Genomic DNA, 21,565 nt, shown 5'->3' on the forward strand with positions numbered 1-21,565 from the left:
CAGAATAGAGGCTGTTAACGTTCAGAATAGACACAAAACTGCATTTATCTATAAAAATAATGCTTTCATTGGAGTGTCTATTGTTGGCAGTGGCTATTTAAACTAACTCCGCCCACCTACGTGTGACTGGGATAGTCATCATTACAAAAATATGATTGCTTGATACCAGTTTCAATGGCGCTGATGGCAAAATGTATGGCGATTATATTTTGATTGTCGATTTCACCCTTTTTAAATTTTAAATCACATCTTAAAAGCATTTACGTTCAATAATAATTAAGGAAGTAATCAAAAAGTTGAAAATATAGTGTTGGGTATAGTGTTAGGGTAGGTGTAGGGAGGGCTTTATTATCCCAGTAAGGGTGTCAACCATGGCATCTATTTAATCATTTGACATTTAGACTCAATAACTTGCATTCTGTTTTATAATGTACTTGGATACTGAGGTGCAGATAATTGCCACTTGGCATAAGTAATATAGTGGAAAACACTATTTGCATTTAAATAATGCTGTTATTTTTAATTAGTCACTTTTTACACTTAATGAAAAATAGCCACTGCCTACTTTTATAAAGTAAGGATGCATTCAAATGATCAAAAATGCAGTAAAGACATTTGTAATGTCACAAAAAATATTCATTTTTTAAATATATGCTGTTCTTTTGAACTTTGCTTCATCGAAAAATTCTAAAATTTTCACAATAGTTTTCATGTTTTCTTTTCATTTTCAGTCATGTAATGCTGAATTATATTTCCTTACTTGATAAATAAATATATGTAAGTTGGTTACGCTTGTTAACTATCAATTATGCCTTTTCCCTCAATAAATCCTTAATTTGCTGCTTAAGAATGGTTATTAAGGTAGTTGTTAAGTTTAGGTACTGATTAGGGATGTAGAATAGGTTTATGTAGAATAAGACATTAATATGTGTTTAATTAGCACTAATAAATGGCTAATATTGTAGTAATATACATGCTAATGAGCAACTAATAGGTGTAACCGTAAATGTAATTTTTGAATGAGATTTAATTTTGAAATAAATGTGTGTGTGTGTGTGTGTGTAACTGAATATCATTATTAAATATAAAAACACATGCATTAATTAAAATTATGTTTATATACTTTGTTGAATAAATAATGATAACATTGCATTATTTAGACTGTTAGGCTCTGAAATGGACAAAAATCTCAGTGAAAGTAACAGATGAAAATGTCAATTTGCTTCTCACACAGTGATCACGTGACTTCAGAAGACTCCTTCCATCATTTAATGAATTTTAAAAAGATTGACTGACATTTTTCATCATGCTGACAGATTAGAAAAAAGGGGTACTGGGTCTATTGCATTTCTCTACTTTAGAGGCATTGTCAGTCAGAGACACTAGTGGATTAAAAATGAAGAAAAGGACAATCAGATTTGAGGAGAGAAAGTTTTCAAGTGCTGTCCAGTGGAATGATTCATACGATATTCATCATTAAATCTTAGGGTCTCTTTCACATTGTGAGAGCAGAGAAAAATGAAAAGGCTAAGAACCTGCGACTCAGCGGTTGGTGAAACTAAAAAAAGCTCTTGCAGAACAAGAGTTATTTTTCCCGCAAGAGAAGATATCAGCGCCACATTAAGAAATACCAAGCATTACAGTATTTTACAGTGGACGAAAATAGAACATGACAGGAAATGCACAACCCGGTCTGTCGAAGTGACAGATAATGATTATTTGTAGCACGAGCTCAGGTCAGATGAGCTACTTTTATGGTGATTTCATGTTGAGTCCTTGTTCGTTTTCGAAGCTTGGCATTATAAATCACATTCTACCTTTGAAACATGGAAAAAAAAAAACAGCTCCGATGTACTGCCTAACATCTCCTGTTGTGTTTCCTGAAAGAATGAATAATGCAGGGTTAGAATGACATGGAAATGGGGCGAACTGTACCTTTAACTAGCGTGTCTCATAGGCCTGCGGGGTCTTTCTTGTTGATGTCCTGCTGGTTAAGCAAGTTCTGGTGACCAACTTTGCGAGCCATTTCAGCAGCGCTTTACAAAAACGTCTTAAACAAGGCAATGTGGCAATATCCAGCACAAAAAAATTGTTCTGAAAAAGTAGAAATCGTTGCCAGTTTCGATATATTTTACATATCTGGTGTTTAAAGGGGTCGCGAACAGCCTGACGATTTTCTACTCTTGGTTTTTTTTGAGGTGCATTCTTAATGTTAAACAAATTATAACTTTTATTCAGCAAAGCAATGCATTAAACTGATCAAAAGTGACAGGGAAGACCTTTAGAATGAAATACAAAAGATTTCCTCAAAAATATGAAGCAGCGGAGATTTATAACAATCAGAAATGTATCATAGTTGAATGATTTCTGAAGGATCGTCTTCATTGAAGAAAATTCAGGAATCGCATGGAAGAGGGCGGTCTCATTTTTGGCAATCTTAATTACAGATATCTTAATTTAACTGTAAAGCATTCGGTTTTCCAAAAATATGCATCAGGTTAAATAACACTAAAATGAATCTCGAAGAGTCTTCACCCATATGACGTGCAAACGATGTTAATCACTGATCCAACCTGCTATATTTGGTTCCCCTGCAACTCCCATTTCTCGATCTCCCTAAGAATCTCTCCCAAGTATCCCACAATCCTCGGCGCTGTTAGCTAATATCGGCGTGGCGTCTGTCTGTCCGCCCCCGAGTCCCAGCAGCTTGATTACCCGGCCCAGCACTTACACCATCCTCAACCATCGTCTCGCTAAACATCCCCATTCTGAAGATGCCATCTGTTTGTTCATCACCAAAGTGATAATTTAGTTAACAAGTGTGCAAGATCTTATTATAGGCAGAGAATGAACTCATTTAGATGTAGAATTAAAGTCCTGCCGTACGATTACAGCGCACAGATGGGGAAAAGTGGGCGGAATTTATTCTGGAATTCTCGGAACAAGTTTGGGCCCACAACATGCTTTTAGAACTTTGGTAACTCCTAAAAGTTGCATTCTATTGGATGAACAATACTGGTCTTCTTCTACTTTGGCGTTTTCGAAAGGGTACACAAAGTTTTACCCAGTTAATCTCGAGTACCCATAAAGCAGTACTGCAACCTTCATATCTCCAAGTTTTTAGTTTCATCTTTCTTATATAAAACAGATTCAGCTTTGCCATTCTCTCCGTGCCGTGTGGGCGGAGCTAAAGAGCGACGAATGCAACAAAACACAGTGAATGCAGTTTGTTTTTTCGAGTTTTTCCAGTGTCTATTCACGTAAAGGCTGGGTTCTTTCGACCAAAAACACACTTTTTTAGGGTCTTCTCTAGCGAGTGTAGACCAATGATCGAAAAAAAAGTAATTTTTTATTTTTGTTACAGACATACGTCAAAATTACTTTTTTAAAACTTTGTCCATGTACCTCCCCCACTCCCTTGCGCGCTAACCAAAGCTGTGTGATTTTAATCAAAATATTATATTTATTACAATTTTAAATGACGTGTCTTCTTTGCATATATTTCAAGTTAATTTATTCCTGCGTCATCATTACTCCAGTTTTTCTGTGTCACGTGATCCTTCAGAAATGATTCTAGTATGCTGACTCGCTGCTCAAGAAACATTTCTGATGATTATAAATGTATAAAAGAGTCCACATTATTTTTCAGGATTTGACGAATATTAAGTATAAAACATTTATTTAAAATAGAAATCTAATGTAACATTATAAATGTCTTTACTTTCAGTTTTGATCATTTCAATACATCCTTACTAAATCAAGGCTGCTGACTTTTCACAAGCTCTTTTGCCCGTTTTGCTTTGTTTCAGTAAGAAATATCCCAACACAGGAAACCCATGGCCATTAAATATTTTATTATTATTATTATTATTATTATTATTATTATTAATGGGTTTTTAGTAGTCATTTATAAACTTTAAATCTAAATCTAAACTAAACTAAATTTCTCAGTTTGTCAATTTGAAGAGTAATATGTTGCATCCAATGCATCAACTGAATTTCTGTAAGAAAATATAAAAGACATGCCTGTATTTAAAAACATGCATAAAGCTAATATTGGTATATGTGTTGCATATGAAGCTGCATAAATGAATAAATATATATTGTTGGCATATGGCTGCTACATATCATACCATACAAATCTTTGGTATTATCTATTTTTTACATGCAGCATATAAATTGGAAAAGCGTGCATTACACATTTTATACAAGGGTGAAGTGCAACGCTAAGCACGGGCGTCATTTTTACAGTATGTCACTAGTTCACTTCCCGTAAGGTCATATACACAGTGCATTTTCAACCACATTATTGGAGTGGCTTCTGAGAGCTCTTTTGCATTGAAGGGCCCTTTATAATTTGTCATTGCTCCTAATCATTTTCAAGCATCCCCCGAACAGCTCGAACGCTTGAGATTTGCGCCCCGATCGCAGCGGAGAGTGAAAGAGGAACGTCTTTTTTTTCGATTGCGTTTCAGAGTTGTCTTTTTATTTTGTTTGGTTTGATTTGAATGCAACGCAACAAAAGTAGGCTGAATTCCCTGTAGGTCTGGCAATGCAGACGGCAAAACAGGGAGGGTGAGCTGCAATTATCTCTGCATAAATAGGCTTTGACAGGCAGAATTGCAAAACAGGAAGATTAAAGATGTAAATGAGACTAATATCTACACAGAGCCTGTCTGTCGGGCAGCGCTGGAGGGGTGGCGGCGCTTTAATCGCTGTGTCTGTTTGTGTGTGGGGTTTTTTTCAGAGGCCGAATGGACTGAGTGGTTCGACCGCGATGACGAGAGGGGGTCAGGTGACTGGGAGAAACTGACCGACCTCCACAAAGCTTTTCCAGAGCGTCTATGCAGTAGCCCGCTTGATATTGAGGTAAAGAGGCTAAATTGTCACTAGAGAGAAGATTTAAAAAACGATCTTTTGGAAATTCCCTAAGTGGCCAAGTGACAGTTTTGTACCTTTTTTTTTTCTGAGATCGTGTTTACTAAATGTTACAAAAATTTCACAGAAAAATTTTTTACTCGCCCCATTATGAAATAGACAATAATCGATACGGTGGTCAGTATGAATTTAAAAAAATACAATTTATTGTAAAAAAAACCATAAATTTTACAGCAATTGCATAGAGTTTAACCATTTGAATGTGGAAAAATTCCAATAAAAAATAGAATGTAACGCCAACTTTTTAATCTTGTGCATGCTTAAATAAACCACATCCTTTTGTACACATTACACCAATATTCAAAAGTTTGGGGCCGTTTTAATGTTTTTAATAGAAGTCTCTTTGCTCACCAAGACTGTATTTATTTGAACAAAAATACAGTGAACGCAGTAAAATTCAGAAAAATTATTGCAATTTAAATGAACTGCTTTCTATTTAAATATATATTAAAATGTAATTTATTTCTGTGATCAAAGCTGAATTTTCAGAACCATTACCCCAGTCTTAAGACTTAGTGCTTAAGACGCATTATTATTGTCAATGTTGAAACTGTTGTATTACTTCGTATTTTTGTTAGTAAGATTCTCCAGGATCCGAAAGAACAGCATTTATTTGAAATAGTGATATTTTGTGACACATAGATCATTTTAATGCTTCCTTGTCAAAAAAAAGAAAAACTTACTTCGGGTCTTACTGAGCCGAACTTTATATAGCTGTGTATGTGATAGAATGATTATTTCACTGTATTGAAAAATGTCTTTCTTTGCCTTCAGGCTGAAACTCTTGACGGCATCCCTGCCAACATGACAGGAGAAGTCTTCTCCAAGTTTGACAGAAACTATGGCTTTGTGTGCCTCAACAAAGAGCAGGTGGATGGGATTTGCCACAACTACCGCGTGCGTTTCCTGTGCGGCAAACTCGGTATGTTTGAAGCGGTATGCTTTTGGCTTCCGGAGAAACTCTTCTCTATCAGTTACTGATGTCACTCCAAACCTTTATAACTCTGTTCCAGAAAACATAATCGGAGATCTTTTACAACAAAAGCTTCTATTTTGCACACAATAAAGATGGATAGGGGAAGTATGCATACCTCTATATGACTAGGGTCAAATGGCACAGCTGCTTACCTTTGTCTTAAAAGAACACAGGAAACAGGCTCGTTTTCCAGCTCCCCTAGAGTTAAACAGTCGAGTTTTAACATTTTTGATTCCATTCAGCCGGGTCTGGCGGTAGCACTTTTAGCCGTAGCTTAGCATAGATCATTGAATCTGATTAGACCGTTAGCGCCACGCTCAAAAACGACCAAAGATTTTCTAAATTTTTACTATTTAAACCGGACTGTTCTATAGTTGCATCGTGCATTAAGGCCGATGGAAAATGTAAAGTTGTGAGCGCCTGAAAATGCGGCATAGTATCATTGAGCCTGTATCATATTACGGCAGCCATGATAATTTCACCGGACTGAGAATTTAGATGCAGTTATATTTTACCAAACAATTATATCTTTACCATACTGTATGTAAAAATAGGCGTTAAAATCTTATGAGTAACAGCAAAATTTAAGTAGCAGTCTAATCCTAATCAGACAAATAATAATAAAAATTATAATATTGCCCTATATATTGTGGATAAATGACATTATTTTCCAGTTTATTTTAGTTTCAAAGAGTTACTATTTAAAATATTTGAATCCGTTTTTATTTTTACATTTTTATTTCCATTATATTTATTTGGTTATTTTGTTGTCTTTTTGCCATAGTTCATTTATTTATATGTAGCTTTAATATTTTTCATATCAATATTACTTTCACTTATTTTTGTTCATCAAGTTAATCCCGTTTAAAATGAGAGATACTGGCTCGCTGAAATATTTTTACTTGTTTTGTTTTCGTTCTTTTTTATTAGTTGTTTTCAGGTTTTGGTTTCGGTTACATTTTTTGAACTACAATAACCCTGTTGTTTCAAGAGTTTAGGCTCAGTGAGATTTTGAAAGAAGCCTTTAATGCTCACCAAGGCTACAGTAATGTGATCAGTATATATTTCCCATCTGTTTTATTCTGTTTAACATCCATAATGTGTGTCTTCATGAATTATTAGCGAAGCTTTGATCTTTGAGCAGACAGACAGTCGTCTAAGGCGACGGTGGCCTCTGGGACGGCATGGGGACGTGTGCCACATATTTGGGGCAGTTTTTGAACCCACTCTCAGTTCGTCTCTTTCATTAAAAATGAATTGTCTTAGTGCTTATCTCTTTCCATGCAGCTCCCTGCGCTACATTTTGCCACCCCCGTCAGTAGATAAACCAAAAGCCAAAGATGTGGGTAGGGTGGATCAAAACAGTCCAGTACAGATCAAATCAATCCGCAAAAGTTAATAAGTTAGTGCAAGAAAACTTAATCTACATACAGTAGCTTGTACTTGAGACTTTCTTCACTCATTAACAATGTTCACACCATTGCAGCTGGAAGCAGGAATCTGACGTCTATGGAAATTTTTAGTATTTATAGATTCATCAAAAATGCATTATTTCTGTGCCTTTCCTGCTTAAATTAGGTTTGGGTGCTTATTTTATTGTATTGTATTTAAATTATTTCTTTCCTTTTTGATAGATAGTCCCATCCTGCCCCGTCCTCTCCTTTATTTTCTTAAACGTCTCGCATTTCGCTTATAAACGCTTCAGATTGCGCAAATTATATACATGACTTTTGATGTTTGCTTCAAGACGTCGATGCTGAATATCAGAAGTAGCTTCTGTCAAAAGCGACGAGAATCGGTAGAAACGTCCTTTAGAAGTGATTTGTGATAAGCTCCACTTCAACAGCTCGTGTCGGGCCTCTCGGACGATTTCCGCTAAATGTCAGCTGTTTACAAACTTGGGCACTTTCACTTGTCGAATAAAGTGTGCACTTTGCAGCCTATATTTAGACCAAAACGGCAGAGAAAGCTTCAGAAATATACTTCCAGCTCTACTTTCCACATCGATTTTTATTCCGCTAAACCTAATCTGGAGCGCACGAGTGCCAAACCTGACACTTTATTGTCAATCAAGTTAAACCGCTCTCGAAGATTGCAGGCCCGCGTCCTATAAGTGACGCATTTTAGCGCTCCTCCCGTCGCTGATTTTAGGAGAGGACTCAGAGGTCACAGCAATGCCTGGATGCACTGGATTCTTCAGTCGCGTGCTTCTGGGTTTTATTTTCCCAAAATGGATCGGGACGTCTTGTTTATTGGTTGAAATTGGTTTGTGTTAATCCAAACCACTGTCTGAAAACTCAGCCCAGGCTAGCTGATAATATGCCATTCGCGTAATTGCTAACATGCTGCCACGTAACTTGAAAGTTTTCCCCCCGGCTGATTACAACTAAATTCTTCATCTGGTTGTTTTTTGCTTTGAAAGACGTTTCGAAAAGTGGTGTCACTTTGTGACGGATTGTGGCCATTACGTGAACTTATTTGATGCATTTTTTCTCATGCATAACAAGATAAATCATACTTTCAAAATGCATGGCTTTAGATTTAATGCGTCCTCTTTTAAGGGAGAGTCCTATCAACTCTAAGATCATGCGTTTGACTCCTGAGAAACACACGAAAAATATCGCTTGAACGACCTGCGAGATGCTTTGGATAAAAGCACCTGCCAAATGCATAACTGTAAGAATAATGTTCTCATTAACGTTGGCATGTAAAATACGGTCGTGTCGTCAAGTAACCTTGTGTCTCACAGTGACTCTACTTTCATTAAATGTCTCTATCTGGATTTGATTTATGAGGAAAATTGGTTTTAGGGGATCATCTATCAATCATTTAATTACAAACGAGATCGTAAGATCTTGGCTCGGGAGAAACGTTTCTGTCGACTTTTGACTGGTCATGTATAAAATACAATGCGAGATTAAATGCAGCTCATGCACACGTGTGTTTCATGCATCTTTAATGGGACTCAGATCAGATTAGACCAACAATGCGTATCAGTCTTTATATAAGGCATGACAGTTATCGACTGTATGTGCATGCTAAATATGTGCCCTCCAACAGTGCGTCCGCAGGCCTCCATCTCCATAGACACTTTGTCTAACTGCAGTATTCTGGAGCTCGCCGACGAACCTCAGGGTTGGACGTTCGGCGACAGGATCGTGGTGGCCAGCACGGATTACTCCATGCACCAGGCTGAGGAGTTCAGCATCTTGCCTTGTCCTTCATGCACGAGGAACCAGATAAAGGTGGAAGGTCAGTTATAGCTTTAAAAATACTCACTAACGGTCTAAAGCAATGCTGAATCTTTGGTCACTGTTGTGCATGTAGTGCATCGAATGCGCCTCTCACATTTAGTGGAATTAATATGATATGGTGTTTATACGTGTTGGAAGCGGGACTCTTATGTAGATGCATTGAGCTCCCAATCTCTGCATTCATTTTTGATGATACATTATTAGACAGAACTGCCAATCAAAAAGGTACATATACTGAAAAGCTTGCTTTCTCTTTAAGGAAGCTTGTTTCGCTACAGGATGAAAAAATAATAATAAAAATGGAGGAAATTGGACTTTTTTTCCTCACACTTAACATCTCTGATATTTCTGAGATGTTGTTTTTGTTTATAAACTCGTGTTTCTAAGAAGAAAAGTCTGAACTGTGAGCATGTAAACTCGCAATTGCAAGAAAAATTATTCTAATTGTGAGATAAAAATTAAAATTATCTTTAGATGGAAAATAAAAAGTCAAAAGTGTGAGATGTAGACACAAATAATGGTTCATTTTGTAATTTTTTTAAAAAAAAAAAAAAAAATTTGTGAGTAAATAAATTTTTATAAATCAATTTTCAAAATGTTATGTGATTATTATGTAAATAATAGAATAAATGAGTTCTCCATTAATTCTATTATTTATATAATCACAACGTTTTGAAAACTGATTTTCAATTTTTTTAATTTTCAAAAATCATGTTTTCTATTATGCTGTCATGTTTTAATAGTGTTTTATATGAACAAATAGATATATATATATATATATATATATATATATATATATATATATATATATATATATATAAATTTTCTAAATTGTATCTATTTATTCATATAAAACACTATTAAAACATGACAGCATATAGAAAACATGATTTTTGAAAATTAAAATTTATATATATAAATATATATATATATATAGTGTTTATATAAATAAATAGATAGATAAATAGATCTTTTTTGCTGTTATTATTTTTTAACCTAGTCAACTGCAGTTTGATTGAGATTAATTAGAATGCGTTTAGTTCTATGCAGTGAGCAAACGTACCTTTTTGCATGCTTTACAAATTGTTTACTGATTTTAATGAGCGAACTTTTGCATTAGTAAGCACCACATATATAATTACAAATACCTACACAAAATAATTCTACCTGTTGTTGATTAGTCTGACTCGGCACTTACATAAATACACAGAAACAGGGATTGTTGGAGTGCGAAGCGTGGCTGAAATAACAGCTAGCTGATTGCCGTCTTTGTCTGCGACACTCCAGCGCTGTCAACAGGATTTCATCACGGCAGTTCACAGAAACTAGGTGATTGGAGACATTAGATGAAATTTTGCATCAGAGAAAATGTCGAGTTCCAGCAGTTGGGAAAACGCTTCCTCACGGGCACGGAAGTGTTCGGGTTTCAAATAAACGCCTTGTAAAAACCCCGTTCTCCGGGGGTTTGGAATGTCTTACATCAGATCGAGAAAAAAAACCACATCGCCTTCAAAAGAAAGGGTGACTGTTGTGGGGAACTTTGAGGCAGATGTGCGCGCGCGTGTCTGATGTTTAAAGCTGACCTGTGTTTATCTTCCTTCGGTTTAATTATCTTCAAGAATTTTTCTCAACAATGGCTGACGTTCAGAGCCCGCAGAAAGCGCTTCCTCTGTTGAATTCCTTTGAATTTTTTTTTTTCCTGCTGCACCTCCTGATTTTAATGCTAAAATAATTTTCTCCAAATTAGATGTAGCGCATCAGTGGACTGCAATTTCAGCGAGTCATACCACCAATTCAATTGGATTGAAGCCTGTGAAGTCTAGCTGGGCCTTTCCAGAATACTAACCTTTTGTCAAGCTATTTAATAGGCTCTGTTTCAAAATCTCTTGAGCCGCCTACGTAGGCAGCATTTTAATGCATCAAAGACGTGCTTCATATGCACCATTAGGTACCTTCAATTTTTTTTTTTTTTTTGTGGGATAAAATTTCTGAAATTAGGTTAGTAAAAAAAAACATCAGGTATGTTTTTACAGCAATATTTCAATACAAGTCATATAAATAGTTTTTTTGTGTGTGTGTAAATCAAGATTATGGCCCAAATGCTGTTGATATTGAACCTGGAATATTTCTTTATTGCTTAGGATAAATAATAATGACTGAAAAGGAGAATAATATTTTAAGCGTCTTCAGAAATCCTTCGAATATGCTGAGAAACATTTCTGATTATTAGCAATTGTTTCATATTTTTGTGTAAACTGCAATGCAGTTTTTACTTTTCACTTTTACATTTATGCAATTCAATTCAAGCTAAACACAACGTGGAACAATGAACTTTATTAACAAAATGAATAAAAATACACTTTGCTATATGCATAATGTAAAATAACAAATACCATACATAAAGATAAAATAGGTATAAAAAATTAAAAATCAGTAAATAATGAGGAATGATTACAAAAATGTATAATATTTGTTATTTGTTTGTTAGCAAAACGATATAAAAAATATATATATATATATATATATATATATATATATATATATATATATATATATATATAATATATATATATATATATATATATATATATATTTTTTTTTAATTCTCATTATCACTTAGATTGATGGCGAAGTCAACTGGCTTTTCCAAATCAAAAATATTTTAACAGGTGCTTTTGCATTTCGTTTTAAAACTCTTCCATCATCCATTTTAATTGTCTGTTCTCTCACCAGACTAAATAATTTTTATTATTAAAAAAAAAACAACGGTGTGGGACGGTGTCACGGTGGGCAGGTGACGTAACCGGCGCTGCTGCTGCTTAACACCGGTATCACCGCCAACACCGACTCTCGCAGCGAGCCTAATCCCCGCTGAATAAAAGCATTACTTTCTTTCAAAAAAAAAAATCCCGAAAACAAAACAGCATTTACACTTCTCAGAGTATGACAGCTTTTGCCTGTAACCGTAGGCAGTAAGCAGAGATTCAGCTCCAGTGTAGGTTTTGAAGCCGAGCCACAGTTTTTGCTTTGCTTGAGGTCATTGTGCTTCTGGAGGAGGATTTTACCCTGAATGCGTTGCTCTGGTCGCTGACCGCGATGCCGGTCGCTTCTGAATGGTGTTTCGTGGGCGGTTCGCTTCGCGCTAAATATAGCACTTCACTTTCAGACCAGAATGCTCAGAGTTAGCGCCGTCGGAGTGCAAGAGATTGCCAGTTTTGTCAGATGTCGTGTAGCAAACTTCAGGTTGAACTTAATGCTAGCCTCTCCCAGAAGCTCTCTCGATGAGAGTCTCTTTTAAAGTGTTTGAGCGGATTCTCATTGCATCCAATATGCTTTGCGCTTCTGTCAGGGTTGCAGCTGCTGTCTTGTTCATTTCGTTAACAATTGCTCTTCTTTTTCAGTTGCTCAATTTGGTAGGATGGTCTGATCTTAGATGTTTCTGGGCTTTGAGCCATTTTTTCCATTTTGCTACAATGAGCATCGCGGTGCTCAAAGGAAGAGCCAAAACGATAGCAATCAGGTTCTCCAGTTCTTTTTCTCTACCTCCTAATAACTTCATTTTGAGGTTACACAAGCTGCTTGTTTTTCTTTGGGAGGTCAAGAACCATTTGCTTTTCATGTAGACTTTAGAATGACAACAACTGAGTATGGATTGGATGATAAGGGAAGACAGGTGTACCTGATGCATAATTTATTGATTAAGGGTGTTTTTTTTGTTATGTAGACTGAACATAGTTGTTGGATTTGATTACGGTTAGCAGATTCGGTTGAGATGCTCTGCTTTACTTATTTAGCTTGGCCTACTCTCTCAAGAAAGCTTCACCTAGCATTAAGTGTTTTTAGGATTTCAACTTTGAAGACTTCATTTCATTGCATTTCATTTGAGATATGATACGATATGATATGATATGATATGACATGACATGATATGATATGATATGATATGATATGATTGAACTTTGATATGATATGATATGATATGACATGATTGAACTTTGATATGATATGATATGATATGATATGATTGAACTTTGATATGATATGATATGATATGACATGATTGAACTTTGATATGATATGATATGATATGATATGACATGACATGATTGAACTTTGATATGATATGATATGATATGATATGATATGATATGATATGATTGAACTTTGATAGGATATGATATGATATGATATGATATGATATGATATGATATGATATGATATGATATGATTGAACTTTGATAGGATATGATATGATATGATATGATATGATATGATATGATATGACATGACATGATTGAACTTTGATATGATATGATATGATATGATTGAACTTTGATAGGATATGATATGATATGATATGATATGATATGACATGACATGATTGAACTTTGATATGATATGATATGATATGATATGATATGATATGATATGATATGACATGATTGAACTTTGATATGATATGATATGATATAATAGGATATGATATGATATGATATGATATGACATGACATGATTGAACTTTGATATGATATGATATGATATGATATGATATGATATGATAGGATATGATATGATATGATATGATATGATATGATATGATATGATATGATATGATATGATTGAAGACTTGATTTGATTTTATATGATGTAATTAATTTGATTTTGGATTTTGATTTGATTTTATATGATATGATATCATATGATATGATCATATGATATCATATCATTTAGTTTAGTTTAGTTTAGTTTCAGGATTTGAACTTTCAAGACTTGATTTGATTTGATGTGATTTCATTGATATGATTTGATATGATATGATATGATATGATATATGATATATGATATGATCATCATATCATATCATATATCATATCATTTAATTTAGTTTAGTTTCATTTCATTTCATTTCATAGGTGCTGTGTTTGTTTGTATGGCTTCAAAATTTGATTTCACCTAGTATTTTTAGGATTTGAACTTTAAAAACTTGATTTGATTTGATTTGATTTGATTTCATTTATTTGGTTTTTGGATTTTGATATGATATGATATGATATGATATGATATGATATGATATGATATTATTGTATCGTATCAGTTTAGTTTAGTTTAGTTTCATTTTATAGGTGCTGTGTTTGTTTGTATGGCTTCAAAATTTGCCCAAAAGTTTGTGAATTGACATATGAACATACATACACACATACACAATTATAATTACTACATAAAAATATCAAACATCAAATACAAATATTACTACTGTAATATTTCACTGTTAGATTGTTTTTTACACATATAATAATTTTACAGAAATAAATGTAAAGCTGCAATTATTTATTGATACTATATATATATATATATATATATATATATATATATATATATATATATATATATAATTATTAATTTTCAAATGTAAGCAAATCATTAAACTAGTGGCTAAAAACCACAGGACCCATCTCACTCTAAATATTAATCACAAGATCACCACCGCTATATAATGATTTGCATTTTATTCCGAATAATCGTGCAGCCCTAACTAATTTCAACATTGCAGAGATTTCTGCAGGAATTCTCCAGAAATCCCATTTGTATACGCCTCAGTATGACTCAAGCTCAGCAGAAGGAGAAATCGGTGGATGCTTTCTAAAGGCACTGTTTTGAAAAACTATCAATGCCAAGGAAGATTAAATAGTTCTCAGCACAATATTGACATTGATTTTCAGCTGGTTTATTGTGGCCGGGACAGAGATATGCGCTGGCAAACCTTTTCTCGTTCTCAGCAGAGAACCGGTGACTGCAGGATTGGCTTTACGCTGAGAGGAGAGAAGCTTTTGTTTTTTTGAAGCAGAGTCTCGGTTCCTCCTAAGGTTTCTCGCTCATCAAACCTGCCGTCTAGGGAGTTTTTCCCCTGACACAGTCACCTTTGGCTCACTCACTGCTGGTATTGAAGCACTATTTTCTGGTTTGAAACAATAGCTTGAAAAATGCTGCTTCTCGGGTACACTGTAATGCTGAACGACGGCTGTAGACCCTTATAAATGACATTTTTATGCTGAATCCTTATTCAGAATGTCATAAGTAATACATTTTAGTTACATAAGGTCCATGAGAGGTTTTTTTAGGTTATGTGAAGGCAGAACAACATATCCAAAAACCTTATCCAAATCCAATTTTCCCTTTTTTTGAACTCGCGATTCCATTTGTGTAAAAACAAAAAATACCTGTTGTAGTCATTAATTATTAGCAAGTTATATATAAAGTTCACTCTTAGATGTGATGCATTAAAAAGTCCGTCTTTGACCGGATTCCTCAGAAAAAGCCTTTAGTTTAGGATGCAGTCGGTTTTTGTTGGGATAGACTAGGCTTGTTATAAATACCACATTTGTATGTATGCATACGTTGGCTAATTCATATCTACCATGGTAAAATCCACTGCTTTGATTGCCTTAGCGCACTCTGCTCATTGGTGGGTCTGTAGAAATTTGATTCCAGCCAGCAAGTAGTGGACAAACTCGACTACAAATCACTTTAAACTCGCTGTTTTCAGTCCGATATTTGCAAATAGCGTATCTCTGGATAACGAGTGGCTCATTTGAATCTGAATGAGTGCGCATAAAGGACACGTTTCTGTTTGCTAATGCGGCTGTTGGGCTGAATTAAGGCAGGTATGGATTTCATAAGGGATTTAGATGAAGGATATTGACGTTATTTGCAGTCTTGTGCACGCATACGCTACGTTTTTAGACTTCTCGCTGAAATGGATGGGCTTTCATTTCCAATTAAATATTTCTGCAATTAACATTCCTCCCGCTTTTCTAATAAGGGTGTTGTCTTTGATTAGGTTTTTGGAACAAATGTGTGTGTGTGTGTTGTCTATGTTTTTATTTTTTAATTGATACATTTTTTTTATAGTGCTGTCAAACGATTACTCGCATCCAAAATAAAAGTTTGTTTACATAATATATGTATATGTACTGTATATTTATATAAATACACACACATACACTATATATTTAGAAAACGTGTACAAGTGTATAAATTTACATTCTTATATTTTATATTATATGCAAATAAACTACTTATATAAACATAACATATTTTTCTTAATTATATGCATGCATGTGTTTGCATTTATATATACATAACAAATATGCACAGTATGCACAGTAGACAAGAACTTTTATTTTGGACGCCATTAGTTTTTTTATGATTTCTATTTATTTACTCACTCTTTTTTGTTCCGTTGCTTCATCAGAACAAGTTTGGAGAAAATTAGCATTACTTTACTCGCTCACCAGCGGATCCTCTTCAGTGAATGGGTACCGTCACAATGAGAAACTCGCAGATTTTGGCTCGTCAAGACATTAACCGCTTGACTGGACTGGAGTGGATTACTTGTCTATCATTGTGATGTTTTTATCAGCTTGGACTGTTGTATCGACGGCACCCATTCACCGCACAGGATCCACCGTGAACGTGATAAAGAAACAAAAAAAAAAAAAAGGATAGGATATGCTTCTTCGAAAACGCGTGCGCTTTTTCGCCGTTTAATGCATGCTTTAAAGGTTTAAATATCTTACTGACAAAAATGATGGATATTTTTTACGAGCAGCAGGATTTGAATTCATCGTATTTCTGTTAAATAATTACACAAAACAAGCACGTCTGCAGTCAATTTTCGAATCTCACAGATAATTGCTCTCTCTAAAGATGTTGTGGTGCGAACAGTCTCCCATTACCTGCTCATACTAAACACACTCAACTGTTCTGCGCACAGAAAGGACACAACGTACTTTCACATTCTTTTAACAATTTGCCCTTATTATTTGTGCAGCGACTCAGGACTGCTGACAGATCCCATCACTCCAGTCTTCATCCCTACCTCAAACAATCTGCTTTTTTTTCAGCGTTTTTTACTGATGCGTGCCAGACGGAAAATTAAACCAGACAGAATCAAGATTCACTTACGATGTTTTGCTCTGAAAGCCATTACAGATGTCTGCACAAAGTTTTTGAAGTGCTCTGGATATATTTTAACACCGAAAAAAGCACCTTTAACTCTTGCTCTGAAGATTTTACATTACTTGGTGTTACCTGTCAAAAATGCCCATTTCTCATAAATCTCTCATTATGCTAAATTTTTAATTTAGTCTTGAGCATGTCTTCTTTTAGTTAGCACAGGTTTTGCATTTCTTTTTGGAACGGATAAGTGAGTCCTCGCGGCTTTCTGAGCGAAAAGGACATTGTTTTTTGGCAGTGTTTACAAAAGAAAAAAAAAACTGAAGCGCACGAGCTCGGATCAATGAGGACTGCAATTACTCAGTTCCAAAAGAAATAAAAAACTTGCGCTAATTGAAAGAAAACAATGAGACAAAAAGATTGAAACCAGTGTTTTTTGTAGGCCGCTCATTTTTCACAAGCAACAAAGGCACAAATGTAATTTTTTTTCAACAGTGAGTGAGTCCAGCGCGATAATATTAAAGAAACACTCCACTTTATTGAAAATAGGCTAATTCTCCTACACCCCTAGAGGTAAAAAGTTGAGTTTTACCGTTTTTGAATCCATTCAGCCGATCTCCGGGTCTGACGATAGCACTATTAGCATAGCTTAGCATAGATCATTGAATCCAATTAGACCAGTAGCATCGCGTTTAAATGACCAAAGCAGTTCAATATTTTTCCTATTCAAAACAATTTTGCAATTAAAACATTGCGATTTACTAGGCTAATATGATTAGGAGCTATACTCCCATTCAAGGAAGTTTGCTGCTGTACCATGGCCTCAGAAGATGCAGGGATATCAAGCAGCACTTGAAAACAGCCAGACCCGCTTACTTACACAGGGAGCATACTGTCAAATCGGCCTAGAAAATCTCAACCCGTCTTAGTACGCAATATGTAACTACAAAAGTTTTAAATAGGAAAAACATTGCAACTCTTTGGTCATTTTTGAATGCAGTGCTACCGGTCTCATTGGATCCAATAATCTATGCTAAGCTATGCTAAAACGCTAGACGCGGAGATCTTTTAAATGGATTCAAAAACGCCAAAAGTCAACTTGGAGTTGGAGGATGAGCCTATTTTCAAGAAAAAGCGAAGCGTTCCTTTAACCACTAACATTTCCAGGAAAATGAAAACGCTCACGTAAATCAAAATGACTAGATCACAACACGAGGGTTAATCAAATAAAACGCATCCGTGTAATCATTTCCACTCTGCATGATAAGAAAACCTGCATGCACAATAAATCATTTCTGGTGATTTGTTTTACACCTGCAAAACTAATGTTAGCTGCATTGCTGATCCTTTGCCATATTACTGAAGCGTGTCATCTTCAATCTCGAAGTCTAAGACGCCTAGCGTTCTAAATGGCAATTTAACTCAAATCGCCATGGTTACTAAAAAGATTTTAATTTGGAATGTTTTTGTAACACAACCCCAAGGGATTCTATTGCTGGTATCCAAACGCTCTAAAACAAACGCTATATTCCAAGTGTTGAGCGATGGAACATTTTTGTTGTTGGAATATGAGACCGGAATATTCCGCATAATATTTCGCAGACTTTGAATGGAACGTAATTAAAACACCTCCCGATAACATCAGCGTTTTTCCAAAACATTCCAAGGTATTCTTTTCAAAACACATCAGCAAAGTTTTCTTATTAGATGGCATGCTTAGCTCGCGCTCGGCTTCTTTGTTGCTGTTCAGAAAGGCAAGGAAGGGTGCGATTTCTCATAACACCTATTTCTCAGATACGAGGGACATTCCACGTGTGGAAAAATGCTTTAACCTCCAAACAAAATATATAGTAGAAACCTATGTAATATGAAAAGCATGTTGTTTCAAACACAGTCAGTCCAAATCCGCCACATCCATCCATAAATCCACTCGAGGAATTAGCCAGCTCGGTTACTCTGCATGTCGTTGCCAAGCATTGCTCATATTTAATAAGCAGTTTGGCTTTAATATTTTGCTTTCTCATTGAGGATTTTCCAAAGAGCCTTTTCCTCTTTCCATACATTACATTGCGGGACATCAGTGTAATTGCTCCTGTCAAGTAATAGCAAGACGGTTCCTCTTTTCAGATGCCGTCTCTTTATTTCTAATGTCAGCTCTTTCACGGTTTCTTTCTTTCGGAGTAGACTGTGTGTGGCTTGTTAAATGTATGTTTTTTTATGTTCTGAATAATTAATCTAGCTTTCCGTTACAATCAAACGCAGAACGTCTGGAAACAAAGGCTGGTGCTTTATATCTTTCTTTGCACATCTTTTGCATATCAAAGGAATTAAATACTTAAAAGAGGACGCATAATTGTAGTTCGAGCGATCTAATAAAAAAAACTAGCGTGTGATAGTGTAAGATAGTCCAGCTATTTTTATATGCCAAAAGTTGTCAAAGTAATCAAAGAATTACATCTGAAGCTAAAAGCAGTTCATTCACTTAAATTTAAAAAACATTTGTTTCCATCGTTACAAGAACTTTTTTTTACTAATACCTTGTTTTATCATTTTATACCATCAAAGGCCATTTATACAGATTGCTCACTGACTTCTTTAGGTTTTATTTATTCCTCATAATATGTTTTATATTATGGATTTGCATTTTATATAAGCCAATTAAAAAATGATAGCTACGGCAGATCTCAATTAAATTTATTCACCTTATTTATTCTTAATAATGTTTTTTATTTTAATCTAAAGTGGCGTACAGTATAGAGATTTCAAGCTGTGCATTTTATCAGTTCATGCATTCTTTGGAAATCAAACCCACAACCTTGATGTTTCTGATGCCGTTTGTGCTACAAGAATGAATGCGTGTATAGAAAAACCACAAAGAATACAATTCTGAAGAAAATGAGTGACGCTTGCCTTTTATAGCGTGCAATATTATGCTGTTTGTTTTTATATTTATGCATTTAAAATCTAATCCGTTTAGCTGTTGTTATTATAATATAAACTAATATAGTTTAGTATACTAAGACACTCAAATAAATGCTTTTTTTGGTGAGGGTTCAACCAAAACATTTTTGAAACTTTGTCCACGTTTAGCATGAGCATCACCTGTAGCATTATAACTCTATTTAAACGTTAATATCCATGCTACCAAAGATGCCTTTAGTTTTGCACACAAAATTTTTGGCCAAGAAAAGTAAAAGTCCAGTTATTGTATGTCGTCCTGGATTATGTGACAGTTTTCTGTCTGTAAAGCCAGTCTGTAGATCTCAGATGTCGTACGACAACCTCACTTGGTGTCACCTGACGCCTGCTTCGTTGCTATAGCAACCGGCGCAATGCTGCCACAAATTACTGTCTGTACCGCCCGGACCCACGGAGCCAGTTTGATTCTAAACAAATGATTGAATCTAAAAAACAAAAAACCATCCATCGTATGAACACGCCACCTAATGGGAGCAGGTTTCGCTGAGAAACGCGCTGCGTCGTCGTCGTCGTTGTTTTCCGAGCTTCACACTCTTTTTATCCGTCTCTTGTAGCCTCTCATCTGTCTTTTCATCTCTCGCTTTCTGTCTCTCTCCAAAACAACTGTTTCAACATCATTAAAAGCATTTCCAGCTGTTCCATTGTTGATTCCTCATCTCAAGCCTCCTCATAATTTTTGGTGACAGCTCTCCGTTCGGCAGACAGGACGGATCTATTTTAAGAGCCGAGTCCGTTCCCGGTGACTCATGCCACCAGACAAACCTGCTGTTTATTAAAACCCCAATAACGTCTATCCCTGTCATTGCACGAGTCGCTCTGGGGGGGTTCGTGCAGGTAAACGCCGCCGATTCGCTAGACGGTTGTATTTATCGCGTTGTCTGAAACCATGACAGTTAGCTGAGTGCGTTGCGTTTTGGAAATGCTGACATTTGTTGTTTACTGCCAAGTCATAATGCGACATGCATGGCTGTGAAATGGGAATATATTCATGTCAGGGAGGTCTTCAGCTGCAAAGTTGTCCGTAACGCATAGAGACGCGCATCGTCTGGAAAGCATCTTCTGTTATAATTGTCATATTTGAGTAAACATCTGTCAAGAGACGTATACATTTGGCTGATGCTTTTATCTAAAGTGACTTACATGTACAGTATCGTGCGTTCAAGCTGTGCGTTTTATGATGCACACTCTTTGATAATCAAACCTGCAATCTTGACACGTCTAGCGCCATTGGAGCTACATGCATGTATCTATATAGACAAGCATCAACGGTAAATGAAAAGTCAGTAAATGACATTTATAGCATGCAGTGTTATGCTTTTTGCTATAATGTTTGCACATTAAAAGCAACAGTGTACCACCTCAGTGACAGCTTTTGTACCTTTATTTCTGAGAGCGTGCTTCAGTCTTCAACGTCACATGATCCTTCAGAAATCAATATGTTGATTTGCATTATATTTTCCTT

The 21,565-nt window shown here is 35.4% G+C and overlaps 1 protein-coding gene across 1 annotated transcript in view; it reads left to right on the forward strand.

Annotated features, from left to right (window-relative positions):
* The window catches only part of LOC122347884 (cell migration inducing hyaluronidase 1), a 76,083-nt gene that overhangs the window by 13,750 nt on the left and 40,768 nt on the right, over positions 1-21,565 (forward strand). Inside the window, 3 exon segments of the mRNA XM_043243150.1 lie at positions 4,748-4,869; positions 5,713-5,860; positions 8,975-9,166. Of these exon segments, the coding sequence (XP_043099085.1) occupies positions 4,748-4,869; positions 5,713-5,860; positions 8,975-9,166 (462 nt within the window).

Source organism: Puntigrus tetrazona, chromosome 7 (assembly GCF_018831695.1).
Source record: "Puntigrus tetrazona isolate hp1 chromosome 7, ASM1883169v1, whole genome shotgun sequence".
NCBI classification, from domain to species: domain Eukaryota; kingdom Metazoa; phylum Chordata; class Actinopteri; order Cypriniformes; family Cyprinidae; genus Puntigrus; species Puntigrus tetrazona.